The sequence below is a fragment of the Propithecus coquereli genome, unplaced genomic scaffold (genome assembly GCF_000956105.1).
Source record: "Propithecus coquereli isolate 6110/MARCELLA unplaced genomic scaffold, Pcoq_1.0 Scaffold227, whole genome shotgun sequence".
Lineage (NCBI taxonomy): Eukaryota > Metazoa > Chordata > Mammalia > Primates > Indriidae > Propithecus > Propithecus coquereli.
This window is the reverse complement of record NW_012147808.1, coordinates 2276302-2287855: the sequence shown is the minus strand read 5'-3', so window position 1 is coordinate 2287855 and position 11554 is coordinate 2276302. Positions and strand designations below refer to the sequence as shown.

Below are 11554 nucleotides of genomic sequence, written 5' to 3'. Positions count from 1 at the left end.
GGGTTGTGGGAGGCCGGACGGGCTGGACGGGAGGCCGGTGGGACAAGGAGTACGCGGATCGACTGTTAATCATTACTCATCGATCGGTAGCTGGCCAGAGGTACTAGGGTCTCTGGCAGCCCGCGCCGCGTGCGAGGCGGCTCCACCTTCTGGGCGTACCGGGCGTCAGGGCAGCGCTCGCTCGCGAGGAGGTTTGGGCCGGCCCGCGAGCCGTCGCCCCGCCCCCGCTCCGGATTGGCCCGGCTCGGCGCGGCGTTTATTCTCGCGGCTGCCGTGGAGCCGGGGCTGCTGTCGTCGCCGCTCCTGTTCCGCCGGCTGCCCATTGGTCCAGGTCGGGCCCAAACACCCCACCCCTCAGCTGGCCGGGACCCTGCCGAGGCCGGCCGGGTTAGCCCGCCCTCCCAGCCGTGGATTGGCCCGCGGCAGGACCCGTCGGTCGCAGTTGTGTCTGGGAAGGAGAGAAAATGGCGGCGGAACCGAGCAAGACCGAAATCCAGACTCTTTTTAAGAGGCTTCGCGCAGTTCCAACCAACAAGGTACACGAGCAGGGGGCGCGCGGACCCTGGCGCCGGCCGAGATGGAATCTCTCGCTCCCCCGGGGCCTGAGGGAGGGAGAAGGGCGGAGGTGGGCCGTTTCCCCGGGGTGTCAGCGCCCGGCCTCTGTTCAGGGCCCGTGACCATTCGCTCGTCGCCTCCTTCACCCAGGCCTGTTTCGACTGCGGCGCCAAGAATCCGAGTTGGGCCAGCATCACGTATGGTGTTTTCTTGTGCATTGACTGCTCTGGGGTGCACCGCTCCCTGGGCGTCCATCTCAGCTTCATCAGGTGGGGTCTCCGCGAGCTTGCTGTGTTTCCACTTGGCCAGCCAGGGCTGTGTGGGCAGCAAGGGCGAGTGGCTGCCTCGACTTGGACCGCTCTGAATTCGGCGTTCCGAAACCTCCGGGCCGGGAGCCCGGTAGCCTCCTACGGGAGGGAACTGCCGGTGTGGGCCTCTTGCCACATAGACGGTTCTCCGCGTCTGGGTCAAAACTCCCTTCTTCCCTGACAGTGAAACTTGAGACTCTGAGCGTTAATTTGGGGGGAAAGTTAGCTGCATTGACCTTGTTGGTGATATATTATTGGCCGAGTATGTCTTTAGTGAGACTGTGACTATCCTTAAGGGGAAAGCCAAATCCAAGCTTGCCAGAGAATGCGACCTCCTTTTGGATCTGGGGGAATAATTAGTACCTTTGGAAGAGATAAATGAAGAGCACAGCTTTCACACAGTAGTGTGGAGGAAATGGGTGGTGACTGATAAATGTTTCCTGGGTGCCTGCCGCAGCCCGAGGCCAAATGACGGGTGTGGGTCTGCCAGGGAAGCCTGCTGGTGGATGACACACAGCCCTTTTACACAGGTCCACAGAGTTGGATTCCAACTGGAACTGGTTCCAGCTGAGGTGTATGCAGGTCGGCGGGAATGCCAGTGCGGTAAAGCTCCTCCTACCTTCCCCCACCCCTCTTTCTTCTGCCTGGGTACTAACTTTGCATGACTTCCTCAGAGGCCGCCTCGGGTTCCCTGTTCAGAGGGTTCTCTGGTCTGTAACACCACCATACACTATTTTCTAAGCTTGGAAATTGTCGTAGCTCCTCTCAGAGGGGCTTCAAATTCAAATTAAACTGGACAGTTGTTCTTGGGGAAAAGCCAAGGGAGTTGGGGCCTCCACATTTAGTGTTGTGGGCCTGCCTGGATGAAGGGTGGAGAGAGCGAGTATGACATGTTGTCCGTAGGCAGGGTCGAGCGAGGACTGGGTTTAAGTCAGTCATCTCAGGATGGGAGGTTGCAAGGTATTTTTTGCTGGAATTTCTGAGGAACTTTACCTCTGTGAAAAACTGCTGGCGTCAATAGAGTATATCATCCTGTGTGAGTAATAACCAGGTTGTTACAAGGGAGTACCTCCTGTAGCCAGTACATTTTTGCTCTGGTGAGAATCACCCATAGCACGTTCTCTCTTCTTTGATCTGCAGACTGCTTTTTTCCGCCAACATGGATGCACGGCCAACGATGCCAACACCAAATATAATAGCCGAGCCGCCCAGATGTACCGGGAGAAGATCCGGCAGCTGGGGAGCGCAGCCCTGGCTAGGCATGGCACCGATGTAAGTGCTCACTCCTGGGGCTGGGGCTGGGGCAGTAGGGTGGGTGGGAGTGTTCAGAGCCCTGTGTTTCAGGGGTGCCTTCTCCCTTCCAGCTTTGGATAGACAATATGAGTAGTGCTCCTAGTCACTCCCCGGAGAAGAAGGACTCTGATTTCTTCATAGAACATACTCAAGTGAGTGCCCACAAGGAATGTTTCCCTCTGTTGTTCTTGGTTTATTTACCAAGGCCTAGGTCTTCTGTGGTTACCTACATAGATTCCATTTGCCTTGGTGTGATATCTTGGACAGAAAATGTCTAGGGCCCACTGAGTTGGTGACTGCTGCTTGCTGGATAGGCCCCAGGTGGTTCCTTCTCTCATGAATGGGGGTACAATGTGACCCTCCTTAGAAACAGACCCTTTTAAGCTGGGATGGAGGGGAGGAGGGGAAGCTTCTTGAAAGTTCAGCAGGTATTAAGGGCCCCAGAAAACTTTTCCTAGATTCTTCTCCTATAAGAAAGGCACTGTGCTTGGGAACAATGAAAGGATTCCCTCCCCCGAGACCCAGCCTTGTGAGGAGAGTTTCCCCTCTGCTGGCACTAGGTGCCGAAGTTGACTCTCTCACTTGGAATCCCTGCTTCTCTACTTAGCATTTCTGTGACTGTGGCTGCATCATTTAACTTGTCAAAACCTCAGTTTCTGGCCGGGCGTGGTGGCTCACACCTGTAATCCTAGCACTCTGGGAGGCTGAGGCGGGAGCATTGCTCGAGGTCAGGAGCTCAAGACTAGCCTGAGCAAGAGTGAAAGCCCCCATCTCTACTAAAAATAGAAAGAAATTATCTGGACAACAAAAAATATATAGAAAAAATTAGCTGGGCATGGTGGCGCATGCCTGTAGTCCCAGCTACTCGGGAGACTGAGGCAGAAGGATTGCTTCAGCCCAAGAGTTTGAGGTTGCTGTGAGCTAGGCTGATGCCACGGCACTCTAGCCCGGGCAACAGAGCAAGACTCTGTCCTCCCCCCCCAAAAAAAACCTCAGTTTCTAAAAAGGAGATGTGTCTGAGACCTCATAGGACTTGTTGTGATAATTAAATGTGTTTGTATATAAGGAGCCCTTAAACTTGTGCCTGGTATATGTATGGTAAGTGCCCAATAGTTGTTAGTTGTTTTTAAATTAGAAAAATGGGCTCTGGCTCTAAGTAAATAGTGGAAGGAGGTTCTGCTTGTTTCTTGCTTCTTTTATCCTTATTGAACAGCAATTATAATTTTACTTGCTAACATCCAGTCTCCTTTCCTTGTGGGCTTCAAGTAGGACCTTGTACTCACAAGGTACTTGTAGTTTCTTGGTGTTCCTTGCCAGCAAGAGTGGCTCACCAAGGCTTCTGTGGTCTGGCCTCCTTTTCAGCCCCCTGCCTGGGATGCGTCAGCCACTGAGCCTTCAGGGACCCAGCAGCCAGCCCCTTCTGAAGAGAGCAGTGGCCTGGCACGTGAGTTCAGCCCAGATTCCATCCAAGTGCTCTGATTCTAGGAAAGGACTTGGGGCTAGGAAGGGGACACCTGGCCAAGGGAATGGGAGCGGGAGTCTTCCTATGTCTTTGGATGGATTGGGATTCATATCAATCTCTTTTTTCTTCTGGTGGCAAGCTGAGGAAAGCCAGTGACTCTTTTAATGGGAGGTTTCAGGAAGCTGGGAGCCTTACACCTAACTCTTACCATTGCATCCACAGAACCAGAGCACGGCCCGAACACAGACCTGCTTGGCACCTCACCCAAAGCCACTCTGGGTCAGTACACCAGCTGGGGGGTGTGGGGTGGCTGGGAAAGGGTGGACCTCGTGTTCTTTTCATGTCGTGGTCATGTGGACTGAGGCTATAGGAGACTGAACATCTGACCTCTCGGGGGTGGTGACTGTGATGGAAATCATGGCTGCAAGATTGATTTTAGAGCCAGGCCCTTTGAATTGATTGATGAACCTTGGTGGGTTGGTGTAGAAGGCGTAGGGTCTGCCTCTGAGTGTGGGGCTGGGTCTAGCCAAAGTGTGGGGAGGCCAATATGAGACTGGACACCTATCCCTGGGGCTGAGGCAGGGCTGGCTTGCCTGGTCCATTTCACAGGGTGGAGGGGCAACTCTGAACTGGTGATGGCTGGAGATGACATTGTCTTAGCCAGTCCCCAGCCTGTCCTTTAACTCTTTCTACTCTTTCCTTAGTGTCCTTCAGACTTGGTTCAGGGTGAACAATCCATTTGCTAACCTCAGTTTGTTCTGTTGACTCTTGAGGTTGGGGCAGGAAGCCAGCAGAGTGACTGGCAAACTGATCTGTTGAGAAGGCTGGCATAGCTTGGTCTGAAGCAGGGCTCCGTAGAGGCCCCTGGGCTTGGGAGCTATGTGGAGGCTTTGGGTGGGCCCTTTGTTAGCCACAAGTCTGTTTCTCCTACAGAGTCCATGTATCTGTCAGCTAAAGGGGCCCTTCCTGCTAGAGGTAACTAAGAGCTGCCTAGGGAACCTGGCCCTTGCACGCCAGCTCTCTGCTCTAGGAGTTGAGGCTAGTTTTTGGCATTTGCCCCTGCCTTGCAGTCTTCATTTTGGTTCAGGGACTTTGACTGTCTCTGGTGCTTCAGGTCTAGGTTCCTGTCTCACTCTGCTGGAAGTCAGTAACCTCCCCTAACCTTGTCTGTCTTTGGCTTGGATGCCATTGGTTGGAACTGGTGGTGGCAGCTTTGCCTTTCCCTGCCTGAAGCTGTTTCTTTTTAGAAGCTTTTGCCATGAAACTGCATGGTGTGACTGAGTTGCTGCCTCTGACCTTCCTTTGTCTCAGCTCATGCCAACCCTCTTTCTCATGCAGAACTGAAAACCTCCATCATTGGCAAGAAGAAGCCAGCAGCAGCTAAGAAAGGGGTAGGTGGGGAGAGGCAGTGTGGTAGAGGTGTTAGGAGCTGGACTCAGGCTGCCTGGGTTTACCCCTTGACCTTACCACTTACTGGCTGTGTGGCTTTGGCAGAGGTACTTCATGTCTCTGAACCTTATTTATGAAAGGGATTTCAGGGTGGCTATTTTCAAGGAGTTCCTGGGAGGAGTCAGTGAAATGGAGCTCATTTAGTACTCAGCAGAGTGCTTGGCATGTACCAGGCCGTAGTAGGCTTTAACTGTTGTTGTCCTCACCCTGAGGCTATGCTGGGGTTGTGCGAGTTACCTTATGCCCAGCTCCAGCAGACCAGACTCACTGTTCTCTCTTGGCCATGCTGGCTGGGCTCCTATTTTTTTTTACCCTAAACGTTAGGAAGGACCCCTTCCTGTTGGGTGTGGCTAGAGTGCCCAGGTGTGGGAGAGATCAGAGGAGATTGTGGTTGGCAAGGCCTCATATCACATGATTCTCTTCCCAGCTGGGTGCCAAGAAGGGCCTCGGGGCTCAGAAGGTGAGCAGCCAGAGCTTCAGCGAGATTGAGCGGCAGGCCCAGGTGGCAGAGAAGCTCCGTGAGCAGCAGGCAGCTGATGCCAAGAAACAGGCTGAAGAGTCCATGTAAGTGTTTGCTGTAGGGGCCTCTGGCGTGTATGAGGGTTGGCGGGTGGGCAGGTCAGAATGGGTGCTAGCCTCTGACACATTTGTTCCCTCCAAGGGTTGCCTCCATGCGTCTGGCCTACCAGGAGCTCCAGATTGATCGTAAAAAAGAGGAGAAGAAGCTACAGAATCTGGAAGGGAAGAAGCGAGAGCAGGCAGAGAGGTTGGGCATGGGCTTGGTATCACGAAGGTGAGGCTCAGCTCCGAGTGTGGTGGGGAAATGCCATTGTTTCTGAGAACCGTTTTGGGGTCTTCCCAGCAGTTTGGGATTCTAGGCTTAGTCTTTCTCCAAGGCTGAATACATCACTTTGCTTACTGTCCTAAAGCACCTAGTACAGTGCTTGGCCCATAGTAGGTATGTGTGCAGTAAGTATTTGTTGAATGAATGAAACATAGGATCAGGTGCTATTTCAGTATATCTGAGATAAAGGTGGTGTTTCTTAATGGCACTTTGAGTGGTGGGACAGTTCTTTATTTTTCAAGACCTCCCTGAGAATCGCAGGGCTTTTGGCGTCCCTAATCCCTATTTATTAAACGTTAGTTATGCTACCAAATACTATAATACCCCAAAAGGCCTCCCACCCCCATTTCAAATGCCCTGAGTTGGGCAGAATCCTTATTTCAGAACCACTGGGTTTATGTTGCTGTGGTTTTTCTTAAACAACAAAAACAAGGACTGCAAACAAGCTCTCTGATGCATTTTGTTTGAACTAACACTGTGAGTTAACAAGAAATTTCAGTAATAGATTTTCTTGCTCTGTCACCCAGGCTGGAGTGCAGTGGTGCAATCATAGTTCACTGCAGCCTCAAACTCCTGGGCTTAAGCAGTCTTCCTGCCCCAGCTTCCCGAGTGGCTGGGATTATAGGCATGAACCAATGTGCTTGGCTAGTAATAGTAGATTTTTGATCTCTTAAAAAAATTGAGTATCTCGGCCGGGCGTGGTGGCTCATGCCTGTAATCCCAGCACCTTGGGAGGCCGAGGTGGGAGGATCACTTGAGGCCAGGAGTTCAAGACCAGCCTGAGCAAGAGCGAAACTCTGTCTCTACAAAAAAATAGAAAAATTAGCCAGGCATGGTGGCAAGTGTCTATAGTGCCAGCTATTTGTGAGGCTAAGGCAGGAGGATTGCTTAAGCCCAGGAGTTTGAGGTTGCAGCTGGGCATCATAGTTTGTGCAGTGATGCTAACGCTCACCATTGGCTTATGCCTGGCTCTGCTTTTCTGTACAGCTCTGTCTCCCACTCGGTGCTGTCTGAGATGCAGGTGATCGAGCAGGAAACCCCAGTGAGTGCAAAATCCTCTCGCTCGCAGCTGGACTTGTTTGATGATGTTGGTACTTTCGCCTCTGGACCCCCAAAGTAAGGCTATGGTTGGGGGTAGACTTGGTTACCGTGTTCCTCATCAGGCTTCTCTGAGCCACTCTACTGTCTTCCTAGGTACAAGGACAACCCTTTTTCCTTGGGGGAAAGTTTTGGTTCCCGCTGGGATACAGATGCTGCCTGGGGTATGGACAGGGTAGAGGAGAAGGAGCCAGAAGTGACCATCTCAAGCATCCGGCCTATTTCAGAAAGGTAGAGTGGTCTAGGGCAGCACTGTGTAGTAAAACTTTCTGTGATGATAGAAATCTTCTGTGTCTGTGTTCTTCAATATGATAGCCACTAGCTTTGTGGCTGTTGCACTTTGTAGTCCTTAAAATGTGGCTAGTACAACTGAGGAAATGAGTTTCTAATGTAACTTGATATAATTCTAATAAACATAAATAGCCATACGTGGCCAGCGGCTACCCCATTAGACAGCGCAGGGATTAGACTTTGATTTGAGCTGTGCTTTGTCATCATAGGGTCATGGCAGCCTCTTTTGCTCGGGATCCGTTTCTCTGGCAGGAGGGCCCTGATTTTATGCTTCAGTCCTGACCTCCCTCCCAGGGGTTATGTGTCTCTGGCCCCTATCTTACTCATTTTTTTTAAAACCTATTCCATCTTAATCTGAGCAATATTTAGTGATAAATTAATCTGTAAATCGTACATTTGTAAAATGGGGACATAAGTAACTATTTCACAGGGTGGCTGGATGGATTAAATGTAATGACACTTAAAAAACACCTAGCCCGGTGTCTGTGCACCATTAGTGCTAGATAGCACGGCTGTGTACCTTTTCATTTACGCACTGATCCTTTTAAAAGTAAGGGTGGGGGTGTGTCTGTGCTATTACTAGTTATGACAAGAGTAGGTATAAACCCAGGCAAACTGAGACATATGGTCACCCTGATGTTAGGCAAATTGTGACTAGGAGTAGGGCAGCAATAGTGACGATATGGCCTCCCGGACCTTGACGAAGCTGTAGTGGTTTGGGGCAGGGGCTAGGTTCCTCCAAACTCTGTTCCCACCCTGTCTGGTGTGGGCAAGTCAGTTCTCTGTGCCTTGGCTTCAGTGTGGAGAAAGGAGGGGCCTCATAGGATCCCTTTGGAGGCTTCTCACCGGGAAGAGGGTCCCTGAGTCCCAGAGCCACAGACAGAATGGGGCCTGGAAACTGCCATCTCCAGAAGGCCACTGGTGCTTTTTTTGGCCTCTGTACTCTACCTCCCCTGACGGTAATGGGAAGGGTCAGAGATGTTCCATGTCTACCCTTCAGAGCCACAAACCGGAGGGAAGTGGAAAGCCGGACCTCAGGCCTCGAGTCCAGTGAAGCACGTCAGAAATTTGCAGGAGCCAAAGCCATCTCGTCCGACATGTTCTTTGGGCGGGAGGTGGATGCTGAGGTAAGTGGAATTGTCTACCCTGAGGCTGGAGGCAGCAGGCAGAAGCAAGAGTTTTCTCCCTGCCACTGCTTTGGGCTTTGGCGTCAGGGTGGCTTGGCCTCTGTGAGTCCTTGGGTTATCGGCCAGCATTCCCAGGCCTTGCCTCTTCCTCGCCACAGTATGAAGCCAGGTCTCGGCTACAGCAGCTCTCAGGCAGCAGCGCCATCAGCTCTTCAGACCTCTTTGGGGAGATGGATGGAGCTCATGGAGCAGGTAGGGCCCCAGCGGGGTGGGGGGCACCACACCGTGCCTGTGAGCAGAGCGGGAGGCCCCTGCCGGGCTCTGGGTCACCCTTTCCCTTGCTTTTACAGGAAGTGTGTCTCTGGGGAATGTGCTCCCTACGGCTGACATTGCCCAGTTTAAGCAGGGTGTTAAGTCTGTGGCTGGGAAAATGGCTGTGCTGGCCAACGGTGTGATGAATTCGTTGCAGGTGAGGCTGGGGCCACTTGACTTGGGGAGGGGCCTACCGAGTAGTGCTTGGAGGTTTCCTTCGCCACATTTAGACACAGCTCATGGGTAGCTTCTCTCAGTTAGAGCATTTTCTTTCCTTAGAAGGGCAGATTCCTTCCTTTCAGTTCTGTACCAGGGCTGGGCCTCTCTCTAAGAAGATGCCATGTCTGCACTGATTTTCCCCTGTTCTTGTCACCTGTACTACCTGTTCTCTTCCCTGCCCAGCTTCTGTGAGATCTGGTAGTGCTTCCTCCTTGACTGGGCCTGAGTGCCACCTGCCCCAGCTCTCCTGTGTACTCCCGCCTTGCGGTGGTGCCCAGCCCCTGTGGTCCGTCCCATCCTGCTGTGGGGGGTGTGTGGGGAGACGAGTGTGCCTGCAGGGAAGCTGCTGCAGTTAGAGACTCTGACTTCATTTTTTTTCTCTCCCCACGCCCAGGATCGCTATGGTTCCTACTGATGCAAGCTCCATGGCTCAGGTGTATGGTGGTGACAGCAGCCAGAAGCCCATGATTCCCAGGCCAGGGATGCTTGCCTTGTGGAAGCCGGGGAGGATTTGTTACTTTATACATGTGGTGTGTGAGTGGGGTGGCCTTAGAGGACCTTGGGCGAGGGAAATGGTCAGTACCAGCCCTTGTCCTCTGCCTGTGGATTGAGCCCTTTGTTCTCTTACCCTCACACCCCCTCCTCTGTGTGCCAGATTATTGTCCTCCTAATTCTGCCCCCACAGCTGCTGCTCACTTGTCCTGCCACACTGGGAGTGAGGGGAGGGAGTTCTCTTGGGATGGCTCATTCTAGGTCCAGTCCTTCCTCAAGTAGGGAAAGTGACAAGTGTGAAGCATGTTTGCTGGCTCTGGGATCCTTCTAGGTAGTCTGAGGGCTTGGGCCTCCGACCTCTGGAACCAGGGGGAGGCCTAGGAAGAGTTCTACTATAGACCAGTCCCCCAGGGGAGAGAGGCCATGGACTTGCTGCTGCTGCTGCTAGGAGCCTCTTCTGGGTACCAGGAGAGGGGAGGGGAGGGGAAGGATCTTCATCTGGGCCTTACCAAGGGCTAGAAACTTTACCTGGTACCTAAAGGTTTCATTTAGGATCAGACTGGAGGCCTGAGTGATCCCTGTATCACCACCCCTTTTTTCAGTAATCCCACTTGGAGGATTACTTCTCCTAGGTGTCTCAGAGTCCTGCCATACCATCTACTGTGGACCACAGGACCCTCTGTCCCCTCCCGAGACTTTCCCCTGTTCCTTCCCCTGGTTGGTGGCCATAGTGGATCTCCTCTGCCGTGTCCTGACTCTGGATGCTGTGAGTGTGATACTGGCCAAGGAAGCAGAGGACGTGAGGGATAGAAGCAGGCTCCTGGGGCTCAACTTTCTTCCTCGGCTTAGGGGGGCCTGGACAGCACCCCACCGGCGAGAGCTTGAGGGCCTACAGAGCTGCAGGCCTCACCCTCTGGCAGCTGGGCCATGCACTGTGTCATTCTTGGTGCCATCTTCCCCTGCCATACTGGCAGTCTGGGCCCAACCTCCACCTTCGGGTTGTAGGTTGGACTCCCCAGCAACACAGACCACTCTTCCCCTCCCCCTCCCCCAGAGGGACGTGACTTTCTTTCTGGACTATTTGTATTGAAACAAAGTGGTGTCAAAATAAAGTCCCCACAGGGCCCTGGGTCCCTGTTGGTCTGAATGCAGTAGTGTCCTCTCTGGATCCTGCCTCCCTGCCCAGTGTGGGCCCCTCGCCTCACTCTCTGGGCTCCCACCGATATGGGTAGAGTGTTGGTACCGAAGCTGAGGGCACTCTCTCCAGGGCCTCCGGCTTGTCTCTTCTCTGAAAGCCAAAGGCCCCTGGCTGCTTGGCCCTGTGCTGCCGCGAGGTCCAGTGCAGCCTCGACCTCACCACCCTGTTGCACGCGGAGGAAAGAGCTGGTATTAGTTGGCCCTTGAACTCGTCTGGCTGAGGACAGGCGAGCAAGCTGAGCAGCCCTGCCCCTGTTCACAACGGGAACTTGACGGGGGAGGTGTTTCTCAGTGGAGTTAAAAAAAAAATATTTAAAATATTCAGACTTTAATGGAACCCTTTTAAATTCAGGAGTGTGTGTGTGTGTGTGTGTGTGTGTGTGTGTGTGTGTTTTAACCCCTGGCTGGGCCTTAGGGGGCGGTTTCTGAAAGATCTCTATGCCACCTTCCGAGTCCTCAGGGCACAGTTAAAAGTCACTGGTCTGGGAAGTGGATGACTAGGAAGGATGGGTAGAAGGAGCCATGGGGCTCTAAGCCAGTGATTTCCAAAGTATAGGTCTGAGATTCCAGCTTTGGAATCATCTGGAGCGTTCATTAAAAATACAGATTTCTGGACTCCATCCTAAGCTGGTAGAGTTGGACTCTGGAGCTTGGTAATTTGCGTTGTCAAACAAGCCTCCCTGTGATTCTGATGCATTTGAGAACTGTTCTCATGGGCTGCAGGCCGGAGACGACTGTGGACCTGGAGCTTCTTTGGGACTGGAACGCCCAGTCCTGGCCTAGGCCCTGCAAGGGTTTTGGGAGCCAGTTCCTGTAATTATCCAGCGGGGCTGGTCTGGGTGGGGATGAGCCCAGGAAAATGTGTGTGCCCAGCTGTGACAGCCGGCTTTAGAGGCGGCATCTTGTT

The 11554-nt window shown here is 52.9% G+C and overlaps 2 protein-coding genes across 4 annotated transcripts in view; one reads left to right on the top strand and one right to left on the bottom strand.

Moving 5' to 3' along the window:
• Positions 1-178: 178 nt before the first annotated feature.
• ARFGAP2 (ADP-ribosylation factor GTPase activating protein 2) lies at positions 179-10602 on the top strand. 3 transcript variants are annotated; one of them, XM_012645195.1, is made up of 17 exons: positions 339-536; positions 706-824; positions 1394-1466; positions 2004-2135; positions 2228-2308; positions 3519-3600; positions 3841-3897; positions 4552-4593; positions 4957-5009; positions 5495-5631; positions 5729-5860; positions 6899-7027; positions 7106-7240; positions 8301-8427; positions 8586-8679; positions 8778-8896; positions 9353-10599. In XM_012645195.1, exons 1-17 carry the CDS (start codon positions 465-467, stop codon positions 9371-9373), a joined length of 1605 nt encoding a protein of 534 aa, XP_012500649.1. In that variant the 5' UTR covers positions 339-464; the 3' UTR covers positions 9374-10599. The 3 variants fall into 3 exon arrangements, with proteins under 3 accessions (XP_012500650.1, XP_012500649.1, XP_012500651.1); XM_012645197.1 differs by having other exon boundaries at positions 475-536; positions 669-824; XM_012645196.1 differs by lacking the exon at positions 4552-4593 and having other exon boundaries at positions 179-536; positions 9353-10602.
• LOC105811091 (chromosome unknown open reading frame, human C11orf49) overlaps positions 10520-11554 on the bottom strand; it is a 199217-nt gene continuing 198182 nt past the window's right edge. The window contains exon 9 of the mRNA XM_012645200.1: positions 10520-10811. Within this exon, the coding sequence (XP_012500654.1) occupies positions 10652-10811 (160 nt within the window). The 3' untranslated portion in view covers positions 10520-10651. The remainder of the gene's footprint in view (positions 10812-11554) is intronic.

Excerpts from the sequence above, each read along its gene's own strand:
- ARFGAP2 (XM_012645195.1), top strand. The coding sequence starts at position 465 with ATGGCGGCGGAACCGAGCAAGACCGAAATCCAGACTCTTTTTAAGAGG. Across the intron at positions 825-1,393 it reads GTCCATCTCAGCTTCATCAG|GTCCACAGAGTTGGATTCCA; the intron begins GTGGGGTCTCCG and ends CCTTTTACACAG. Across the intron at positions 2,136-2,227 it reads TGGCTAGGCATGGCACCGAT|CTTTGGATAGACAATATGAG; the intron begins GTAAGTGCTCAC and ends TCTCCCTTCCAG.